Here is an 11,160-nt window from a genome sequence, read left to right on the forward strand (position 1 = left end):
GCGGTCACCCTGCACAATCTTCTCATGGGTTTTAAGCTGCTTCGGGGCCTGCCTCAGGCATACAAGGTGCTCTAGGTTGGGGCCTTTTCTCAATAAACTCCGAGATGACTAAAATCTCTCCCAAACACAGGAGTTAAGATGAGACGCAGAGAAGATGCTCAGAAACATGAGACTCCCCGGTCTGGGTGAGCCCCTGAAATCTCCCTGCCTCCTCTTCAGAGGGCTGCAGCATCACCGGCTCTCTTCAGTCTTTACCCACCTGCTTGAGCTGCAGCTGTAATTTTTTCTTCTGCACTTTGAGGGAATCATTTTTCAAACGCAATTTTTCTTTCATCGCATCCTAAAAAAGACACCGGGATATACGGTCACGGCCCCTGCTTTCTCTCCGTCACTGGCACAGCGGGACCCAACAGGAGAGAGCCCCCGGGTTCCACTTCCTATCGGGACGCTCCCATTCTTCCAAGCCACAGCACTTTCTCACTGGCCAGAGAAGGAGGGGAGGCAGCATCCCCACAAGGATCTTGTTCATGCCCCTCGATATAAATCAGTCAGTAAGAAATGCTCTGACAGCAACCCGGACAGCACCTTGCCCCAAATCCCACCTACATCAGCCGTGCAACTCCTCCAACCTCCACTAAGCTGTGCATAGGTGAGCCCTGCAGTCATGCGTGTGCCAAAGCTCCTGTGTCTTGGCTGGAGGACAGGTCATTGGTGAGCCACCAAGCTGGCTCCTAATGCACTACTGCAGGAGTCGGCAACCTTTCAGAAGCGGTGTGGGGAGTCTTCATTTATTCACTCTAACTGAAGGGTTCGCGTGCCACTCATACATGTTAACGTTTTTTAGAAGGTCTCTTTCTATAAGTCTATATTTTCGATAACGAAACTATTGTCGTATGTAAAGTAAACAAGGTTTTCAAAATGTTTAAGAAGCTTCTTTTAAAATTAAATTAAAATGCTGATCTCATGCCGCTGGCTCGCTCAGCCCGCCGCTGGCCTGGGGTTCCGTTCACCTAGGCCGGCAGCAAGCTGAGCGGGGCCTGGGGCCGGGACCCTGGCTGGCAAGGGGCCAGCAACCAGAACCCCAGACCGGCAGCAGGCTGAGCGGGGCCGGCGGCCAGGACCCCAGACCGGCAGTGGGCTGAGCAGCTCAGCCCACTGCCAGCCTGGGGTTCAGTCTGCCGGCTCCTGCCAGCCAGGGTTCCGGCTGCCAGCCCTGCTCAGTCCACTGCCGGTCTGGGATCCCAGCCCTTCCCACATAGAGTGGGTACCTACCTTCTCCCTGGTTCTCGCCCCTTCTCTTCCTCTCTCTCAGCGCTGAGGGTGGGAGTGTACTGAGCACAGGGCTGGGGGTGAAGGAGCAGGCTGGGGGTTGGGGTGTAGGGTCTGGCCAGGAGCTAGAATGAGGGAGGGGGCTTAGGATTGGGTTGTGGAGTGCTTACCTGGGCAGCTCCCATTTGGTGCGAGGGGTGCATGTGGGAAGGTGCGGGAAGGTGCAGGAGCTCCCGTTTGGTGCTCAGGGTGGGGGTGGGAATGTAGGGGGTGCAAGAGTTAGGACATGGGGTGTGAGGGGGCTGGGTATATGTGGGGGGTGCAGGAGTCAGGGCAGGGGGCTGGGGGCATGTGAGGGGGTGCAGAAGTCAACGCATGGGGTGTGGGGGGACTGGGTATGTGTGGGGGGTACTGGAGTCAGGGCTCGGGTCGTAAGGGGTGCAGGGGTCAGGGCAGGAGGCTGGGGTGTGTGGGGGATGCAGGGGTCAGGGCAGAGGGCTGGGTGTGTGTGAGGGGGTGCAGGGGTCAGGGCAGGAGGCTGGGGTGTGTGGGGGGTGCGGGGGTCAGGGCAGAGGGCTGGGGTGTGTGTGAGGGGGGGTGCAAGGGTCAGGACCGGGGGCTGGGGTATGTGGGGGGAGGTACAGGGGTCAAGGCAGAGGGCTGAGGGTGTGGGCTGGGATCGTGGGGGTGCTCCCAGCCCCCTGCCCAGAGTGGCTCACGGCAGGGGGCTTGAGGGGATATGCCCTGATTCCAGCCCCCTTCCCCAAGGTCCCGTCCCACCTCTCCTCCGCCTTCTCCCGGGAGCAGCGAGCGCACTCCGCTTCTCTCCCTCCCTCGAAAGGGCCATCAGCTGATCCGGAGCAGGGAGGGAGGGAGAGGAGGAGGGGCAGGAACCCAGCACGCTGGGGGGAGAGGCAGGGGAGGGGGAACTTGCCTGCCCTGCAGCAGCAGCCGGCAGGGCCAAGCTTCTTCACCCTGCCCTGGGGGAGGAGAAGAGTGGCCGGGGCGGGCAGGATTTTTAATGGCTCGCTGCTGCCTGCCGGGGTCTCAGCCTGGGGTTCGGCAGCAGGCTGAGCGGGGCCGGTGGCTGGGACCTGGCAGGCAGCAGTGTGCCATTAAAAATCGGCTCGCGTGCCGTCTTTGGCACGCGTGCAAAAGGTTGCCGACCCCTGCACTACTGTAACAGTGAATTGTTTTACCCACGAAAGCTTATGCCCAAATAAATCTGTTAGTCTTTAAGGTGCCACCAGACTCCTTATTGTTTTTAAGGTAAAGCGAGATATCCAAACAGACTTGCCAAGGTAGGTCTACCTATGGCCCAGAACGTGGCAGAGATTACTCATGGATCAGGATTTTGTCTAAACTGTTTAGCCTGGTATATAATAAATGTATAAATACACAACTCTGAACTGACCCTGTAGTGGTTCTTCTCCTCAAGGTATCTCAGCACCTTCTCAGTTGCTGTGACACTCCCTTTCTTCTTGGATATTGTTTGGATAATGTCTTTGTTAAAGTTGCACATGGCTTTCTTAATATCAGCCCACCGAATAGCTGCTTCTTCCATGACAGCCTGTAGAATGGAAGTCACATTATAGTAAAGAGATGTCATCTCCCATTCATTTTTTGGGCCTTGGGGTGGAGAACAACATATAGGAATGGTGGGACAAGTTCTCTGTTGGCATAAATCCATTAACGTCAGTGAATTCTGCCCTATTTGCCCTGTGGCAGTGATATTTTAGTAATAATATCAATCTCTCATTCATTGAAGAACAAGAAAAGCAAAACATCTACCGTAGTTGAGTTTCAGGATTAATCAGTTCTGCCTTGACTTGCAAATATCTCCAGATCTACCAAGTCGGAAGGAAAGGTTGTGTTCAAAACACTATTTTTGATTAGAACATATGGATGTTCAGGATGAGACAGTTAGGTTCTAACCATTTAGCCTAATCAAAGCGTTCTATTTCACTCTCCCAACACAGAAGTGGGTGGGAGGAAAGAAAAGAAATATGCCTTTATAGTATAGAAGAAACCCTTCAAAATTGATTTGTGTTGATGTTCTGGATTAGGAATCCAGGCAGCACTGCCATTTAAAGACCTCTTTGCAATTTTTAGGGACCTCAAAAAACAAACCCTTGTTGGGTGAAGGGGCACATAGATCGGCAGATCTAACACTCATGGTGCTGTATCAAGCAAACCTGCCTACTCAGTTAAGCAAAGGTGATTCTTTAAAATCCCAACATTTCCTCCCTGAACTACAAGGTGTAGTAAGTAAGCAACTCCTGGCATAGATTCTGAGATGAATCTCAGTTATGCCACTGTAAAAATCAGAGTATCTGCATTGATTTAAATGGTGTTACTCTGGTATCACATCAGTGTGAAATAAAAAAAAGAAAAGATGAACATGGGGGTGTAGGGTGTTCCCCCCGAGCTACAGAGGCATCTCACTCACTACACTAGGGATTCTACAGCTCATGGAAGGCTGTACCTGGTAGTTTTGTATAATCCGTTCAGAATCCCCCTTGGTCTTCTGAATTTCTTCCTTCATCTCATCCAGCTCCCGCTGCGCTAGATCATTCTTCTGTTGCACTGTCAGGCCTATAAAACGATCTGCTGCAGCGTGGGATTTAGATTTACGTCTAGGACGTGTCTGCAATCCGGAGAAACAAAGAACTGAAGGAGCAAGTAGATAGCAACAGGACCCATTCAAAGTGGTTGCCATTAAAAAGTCAATGTTTGCCAACGGTACTGTATTACCAGCAGGAGAGTGGGGTGGGAGGAGGTATTGTTTCATGGTCTCTGTGTATATAATGTCTTCTGCAGTTTCCATAGTATGCATCCGATGAAGTGAGCTGTAGCTCACGAAAGCTTATGCTCAAATAAATTGGTTAGTCTCTAAGGTGCCACAAGTACTCCTTTTCTTTTCGTATTTTTCCTGTACTTAGAATAGGAAATAACCACAGTGACTGTGAGGGATCTGTAGACACATGATGGGCCTGATTCTCATTTACACTTAGGGTATGTCTTCACTGCAGGCACTTACCCACATGTTGCTCCAACTCCCTTCCCGTACACACACAAAACTCTCTTACCCAAGTTGGGTGGTGCTTTCAACCTGGGCTAGTAGGCTAAAGTTTGAGCGAGGCTTTCACGTGAGCAAGTAATGCACCCACTTGGCAGTGATGATGCAAACTAAATCCCTTGGGTGCTGATACTCCTTCAATGTCTTCCCACAATTCCCAGGTATCCAGAAGAACAGACAAGTTCTCCCGCAGTTCACTGGGAAAGACTCACAGAGCAGCTCAGTGCTCTGCAGCACAAAGACCCATTGGATGTGCCCCCAGAAGTCCCAGCAACATAGAGGTGGGTGCAGAACAAGTGAGGACCCAGTAACTTGGGCAGGGCTCTGCAGTGTGACTGCTCAGCCCTGGGCTACCCTAACCCAGCTGCCAATCATCTGAGTTAACTTTGCATTGAAGCCAGACTCACAGTGGCAGCATAAAGGGGCCTTAAAAAGGGTGCAAATTAGCAATGTAAAGTGGCTTTAGTGTAACTGTGAATCAGGCTTGTAGATTGTTTAGTAGTGGTGTCCATTTGTAGCAGCCCCTTTTGGGCTGTTCTGATTGCTGTTTAAACTCCACTCCATCTGGGAGGTGCCAAAGAGGCTACCCCAGTCTCAGCTCGAGGCTTGGGGACAGTGCAATATGCCACCATGAAGGAGACCAGGGTGAGGAGTGCCTACAGAGGTCCCACTCCTTGAGCAACTGCTGAGAAGGTTTCAGAGTAGCAGCCGTGTTAGTCTGTATTCGCAAAAAGAAAAGGAGGACTTGTGGCACCTTAGAGACTAACCAATTTATTAGAGCATAAGCTTTCGTGAAACTCAAACTCAGGGGCTGCCCAGCTCATTGATCACAGGCCACAGTGGCAAGGAAGCAGAAAGGAAAGTGCTAGCTGGAGCACAAGAGGGAGAGTCTGGGAGATGTGGGTCCTGTCACAGATTTGATGTGTGGCCTCAGACAAGTCTCTTAATCTCGTTGTGCCTCAGTTTCCTGATTTGTGAAATGTGGATAAGCCTACCTTACAGAAATTCATTAGTGCTTATAAAGTACTTTCAGATCTCTGGCAGGTGCCGTGAAGGGCAAAGTGTTATTGTATAAGACAGGGGTGGCCAACCTGAGCCTGAGAAGGAGCCAGAATTTACCAATGGACATTGCCAAAGAGCCACAGTAATACATCAGCAGTCTCCCATCAGCTCCCCCGCTCCCAATGTCTCCCACGCACCAGCAGCCCCGCCGATCAGTGCCTCCCCCTCCCTCCCCGCACCTCCCGATCAGCTGTTTCATGGTGTGCAGGAGGCTCTGGGGCGGGGGAGGGAGAAGAGCGAGGGCATGGCAGGCTAAGGGGAGGGGGCGGGAAGGGGTGGCGTGGGGGCAGGGCCTGTGGCAGAGCCAGAGGTTGAGCAGTGAGCACCCCCCAGCATACTGGAAAGTTGGCACCTGGAGCTCCAGCCCCGGAGTCGGTGCCTGGACAAGGAGCCGCATATTAACTTCTGAAGAGCCGCATGTGGCTCCGGACCCCCAGGTTGGCAACGCTGGTATAAGAGAAAAGAATAGCGTCTATGGGGTGAATGGTAAACTGAAAACTGGATTGGTCTTCAGACTGAATCAGCTGCAGCAAGGAACAGCGCAAACCCTGATGCCTGCTAGAGCAGCGGCATCTCACCTCGAGTATGTAGTTAATTTCCTTCTAAGACATCCAAGCACTGTGGCTGTAAGGTAGAGATGTTGCATGGTAAACATCACTTTCCTGCTCCACTTGCTTCTTTTCCAGTATTCCAGGGTACATTTCAAACTGGGTGAGATGCAAAGGGAAGCCCATTGGATGTGTTTATGGGTGACTGCTCCCCTTGTACCTCTTCTCACGCAAGCATTAAATGAGAATCACAGCGAGAGAGAGGCGGCTGGATAATCAGAGTCATGTTGACAGGCAGACCCAGAAATACTGCATTGCAAACACGAACCCTGTCGCTCTGTAACGTACCTGCCCCATGTCCAGCGAGGAGCCGTGTACACTTGGCAGCAAATGGCTGACCAGATCCTTTGGCTCCATCTTATTGTAGTATTTTTCAAACATTTCTGTCTCGACTTTGAGAATGGAGAGGGCATGACTGCAAGGAGGCAGAGGTTGGAATGAGCAAGCTCTGACTTTCAGGTATAAGAGATGATAGAGTATATGGTCAGTGTATGAAACCAGAGGGGAAACATAAGGCTCATAGTGGTGAAAATTTTAGGTGGGGCACCATAAATATCCATAGATGCACACAAATTACTTGACGCTCCTCTTGATGCAATAGTGGGGTAAATGAAAGAATCAGGCCCATGCTCATTAAAGCCCCAATCCCGTTCAAACTGAAATCCCTGGGAGGTTTGCTATGGATGTCAATGGGAACTCAGGCTCTAGGAGAAGGGGACTTTGAAAGCACCCCTTCAAATCTTCTGTTGGGGCAGCTGGGGCTGATCTTTCATGCACAGGGATCCCTGCTGGTAGTCCTGATCCCAGTAAGGAGTTCCTGATTGGAACAAGCAGCACCCCACTGGGGAACTGTCTCCAGCTAGTAAATCAGCAGTTGTGAGTGACACACACAATCAGGGTGTAGATAAAGCAACTTTACTCTGATCTTATTTTGTCATGTTTCTGATTGGGGCCAAGCCAAGCCAAGAACTCCCCCTGGGCTCCTGTCAATTATCAGAAAACCCACCAGACTTAAAAGCTTTCTGATTGCATAGAAGGCTCACACCTTTCTGAGGGGGCCGTGCTGACTCCACAGAATTAACCACTCAGTAACCCCCAAACCCCATGTGATCCATGACTTTTGTACAGCTCCACCCACCCACATCCCTGGTATATTTCCTCTCTGTTATATTTGCTCCATCATTTTATTTCCAGCGACTGACAGATGGAATCATCTACTGGGAACTCATTATAAAGGGAAGAAAATGTTTAGCAGATGGTTCCTGAACAGTCTGGAATGATGGCCCTTGCTCACAAATACGCACAAGATGCCTCCTTTACTATCAAATACATCACAATGCTTCACCCTTCATCGGGGGACAGACACCAAAAGGCAGATGGGTGGAAGCAGCTTCAAGCCTTGCACTAATCTACATGGAAAACATAACCCCAACCCCGCTCTCTTGTCAGGGATGGAGGGCATTAAACCCAGCTGAGGGGGAAGGGAGCATGTTATAATCCAGCTTTCTTGTGTACAGAGGACGGGGTTTTCAAACATTCCTGCATGTAAGGGCCATAGGGAAGGTATTGCTTCAGCATGCCCTGATTATAAAGACTGGGGGAGATTATATCTGAGCACCACCACCCTCCGTGGAATGGGTGTGTGCTGTGCCCAGCCCCCCATGTGGGATCGGGGCATTATGGACCCTCCAGGGAGTGGGGTGTGCTGTGACCAGCCCCCCATGTGGGATTGGGGCATTATAGACCCTCCATGGGGTAGGGGTGTGCTGTGCCCAGCTCCCCATGTGGGATTGGGGCATTATAGACCCTCCATGGGTAGGGGTGTGCTGTGACCAGCCCCCCATGTGGGATTGGGGCATTATGGACCCTCCATGGGGTAGGCGTGTGCTGTGCCCAGCCCCCCATGTGGGATCGGGGCATTATGGACCCTCCAGGGAGTGGGGTGCGCTGTGCCCAGCCCCCCATGTGGGATCGGGGCATTATGGACCCTCCAGGGAGTGGGGTGTGCTGTGCCCAGCTCCCCATGTGGGATTGGGGGCATTATGGACCCTCCAGGGAGTGGGGTGCGCTGTGTTCAGCCTTATGTGGGATCGGGGCATTATGGACCCCACACGAGAGCTGGGGGGCGCTGTGCCCAGCCCCGTCCCGTACCTGGTCTCCTGCACCAGGGCCTCCAGCTGGGGCAGGGGCAGGGCTGCGAGCTCCTGGGAGTCCGCGGTGCGGACGCTCTCCGAGTCCTCGTCCGCCATCGCTCCCCGGGGTTACCATGGCAGCGGGAGGCGGCGGCTCCCCGCCCCGGCCGGCCGGAACCGCGGGCCCAAGGCCGCCCTGCTGCCCCCCACCCCCCCGCCTGGCTGCCCCCTTTGCCCCCCCTCCGCGGCCGGCTGCTGCCCCCGTGCCCCCCTGAGTCCTGATATCCCCCGAGGCCTGCTCCCCCCACCCCCAGCCTTGCTGCCCCCCTCCCCGGCTCCCCCTCCTGCCCCCTTTGTCCCCCCCCCGCTGCCGACTGCTGCCCCCGTGCCCCCCTAGCCTTGCTTCTCCCTGTGCCCCCCTGAGTCCTGATATCCCCCAAGGCCTGCTCCCACCCGCCCCCAGCCTTGCTGCCTCCCTCCCCGGCTCCCCCTCCTGCCCCCTTTGTCCACCCCCCCCCCGCTGCCGGCTGCTGCCCCCTTGCCCGCCCAGCCCTGCTTCTCCCTGTGCCCCCCTGAGTCCTGATATCCCCCGAGGCCTGCTCCCCCCACCCCCAGCCTTGCTGCCCCCCTCCCCGGCTCCCCCTCCTGCCCCCTTTGTCCCCCCCCCGCTGCCGGCTGCTGCCCCCTTGCCCGCCCAGCCCTGCTTCTCCCTGTGCCCCCCTGAGTCCTGATATCCCCCGAGACCTGCTCCCACCCGCCCCCAGCCTTGCTGCCCCCCTCCCCGGCTCCCCCTGCTGCCCCCTTTGCTTCCCTGCGGTCGGCTACTGCCCCCGTGCCCCCCCAGCCCTACTTTTCCCTGTGCCCCCCTGAGTCCTGGTATCCCCTGAGACCTGCTCTTTCTGCCCCCAGCCTTGCTACCCCCCTTCCCGGCTCTCCCCAAGCCCTGCTGCCTCCGGCCCTCCCCAGCAGGCTGATGAATGCCGTCTCTGGAGGGTATGAGGAAGCTGAAAGGTCTTTCTGAAACACAAGATGTGCAGGGGAATGCAAAATCTTTCCCCCCGAAACCCACCTTTACACGCCCTGGCGAGAGACCCTTTGTATACTAACCCCCTTCTGGAAACTCTGGTTCAAAGACCCCAGATCTGTATCAAAAGGGAACTGAGCATGTTACCAGAGTGCTTGTTTGGAGCTGACCCACCAGGGTGAGGTATGAAAAGACTGCATTTGCTAAAGTCCATGTGAGGATGAACTCTGGCATGCTTAGAAGCATGCATGTGGGTTCCTGTCATAACTATAAAGGGAAGGGTAACCACCTTTCTGTATACAGTGCAATAAAGTCCCTCCTGGCCAGAGGCAAAGTCCTTTTACCTGTAAAGGGTTAAGAAGCTCAGGTAACCTGGCTGGCACCTGACCCAAAATGACCAATGAGGGGACAAGATAGTTTCAAATCTGGAGGGGAGGAAAAGGCTTTTGACTGTGTGATATCTTTGCTGGGAACAGATCAAGGATGCAAGCCCTCCAACTCCTGTAAAGTTAGTAAGTAATCTAGCTAGAAAATGCATTAGGTTTTCTTTATTTTGGCTTGTGAAATTCGCTGTGCTGGAGGAAATGTGTATCCCTGTTTTTGTGTCTTTTTGTAACTTAAGGTTTTGCCTAGAGGGATTCTCTATGTTTTGAATCTGACTGCCTGTAAGATTATCTTCCATTCTGCTCTTACAGAGTTATTCTCTCTTTTTTTTTTTTTTGTTCTTCTAATAAAGTTCTGTTTTTTAAGAATCTGATTGGGTTTTTTGGGTCTTAAAAATCCAAGGCTGGTCTGTGCTCATCTTCTCAAGCCCCCCCAGGAAAGGGGGTCTAAGAGCTTGGGTGGATATTTTGGGGATTTAGGAACTCCAAGTGGTCCTTTCCCTCAATATTTTGTTAAATCACTTGGTGGTGGCAGCGTTTACCTAATCTAAGGGTAAAGACTTTGTGCCTTGGAGAAGTTTTAACCTAAACTGATAGAAATAAGCTTAGGAAGTCTTTCATGCAGGTCCCCACATCTGTACCCTAGAGTTCAGAGTGGGGAAGGAAACCTGACAGTTCCTTTATTGTGTGTAATTGGTTTTCTTTGTAATGCTTTGTACCTTAAGAACAAAGCTAGCTTGCTTACACAGATCTGTATTAACTTATGTCTTATCTGTCTCTGAAGTGAAAACTTGAAGGTGTGCCAGGGCAGTCTATCCGTGCGGGGAAGGCGGGGAACTGTCCAGGCTGGGAATACCCCGTCAGAAGGGAGAGAGATGAGATCTCCACTCAAGAGAGGTAACAGCTGAGGTGCTGAAAGCCAACAGCTGAACCACTGAGCAGAAAAACAGGTGTAGTTGTCTGGAACTGTGACAAAATCCTCCAATATTGTAATACAGATCAAATCACAGGAGGTTTTGGGGAGTGGGAAATATCGGTCCCGTAGGATTTTCTCAAGGTCACCAAAATCTCAGGCAGCAATGATCATTTTAAAGGCAGTGTCATCCAGGGGATAGGGTACTGGGCTGGATCTAGGGGTATCTTTGTTCCAATTAAACCTTAAATCATTAAAAGTGAAGATTTGAAAAGTCCTATGTATTTGTCACTATTAACGCTTTGTTCGTTTTTGAAAGTGCTTGAATAAGGAAAATGGGTGAAGTCAGTTTCACTCAGATTCTTAGTCTTTGGGTTTCAGACACAGCAAGGGAATGTGTGCTGAAACGTGGGACCTGTCACCCTCCCCCAATCCTTGCAGATCCATCAGTGCCGAGGCTCTGAAACTCTGAGCCTCCCCTGCTGTTCCAGATAGTGTTGCCATTTTTTGAAAACCTGTGTGTGCCTGGAGCTGGGAAGATGGCAATACCCCAGCCCTGTCCCAACTAATCTCCAGCCCCTTCTCCAACAAAGTATTTTGTGTAAGGGTTTTTTGGGGGGCGGGGGGGGGGGAATGGTGCTGGAACACACCTTCTGTCTCCTCCACATTGGAATGGGGAGATTTGGATGT

The 11,160-nt window shown here is 52.5% G+C and overlaps 1 protein-coding gene across 6 annotated transcripts in view; it reads right to left on the reverse strand.

The window, feature by feature from the left end:
• The window catches only part of CFAP263 (cilia and flagella associated protein 263), a 36,080-nt gene extending 27,783 nt beyond the window's left edge, over positions 1–8,297 (reverse strand). For all 6 annotated transcript variants that reach the window (XM_084645107.1, XM_084645109.1, XM_084645108.1 and 3 more), the window contains exons 1-5: positions 8,170–8,297; positions 6,307–6,433; positions 3,755–3,916; positions 2,684–2,839; positions 260–340 (exon numbers count right to left, since the gene is read on the reverse strand). In XM_084645107.1, coding sequence (XP_084501233.1) covers positions 260–340; positions 2,684–2,839; positions 3,755–3,916; positions 6,307–6,433; positions 8,170–8,267 — 624 coding nt within the window. In that variant the 5' untranslated portion in view covers positions 8,268–8,297. The remainder of the gene's footprint in view (positions 1–259; positions 341–2,683; positions 2,840–3,754; positions 3,917–6,306; positions 6,434–8,169) is intronic.
• Positions 8,298–11,160: the final 2,863 nt, after the last annotated feature.

This window comes from Lepidochelys olivacea, assembly GCF_965140295.1.
Source record: "Lepidochelys olivacea isolate rLepOli2 genome assembly, chromosome: 12".
In the NCBI taxonomy this organism is placed as follows: Eukaryota; Metazoa; Chordata; order Testudines; family Cheloniidae; genus Lepidochelys; species Lepidochelys olivacea.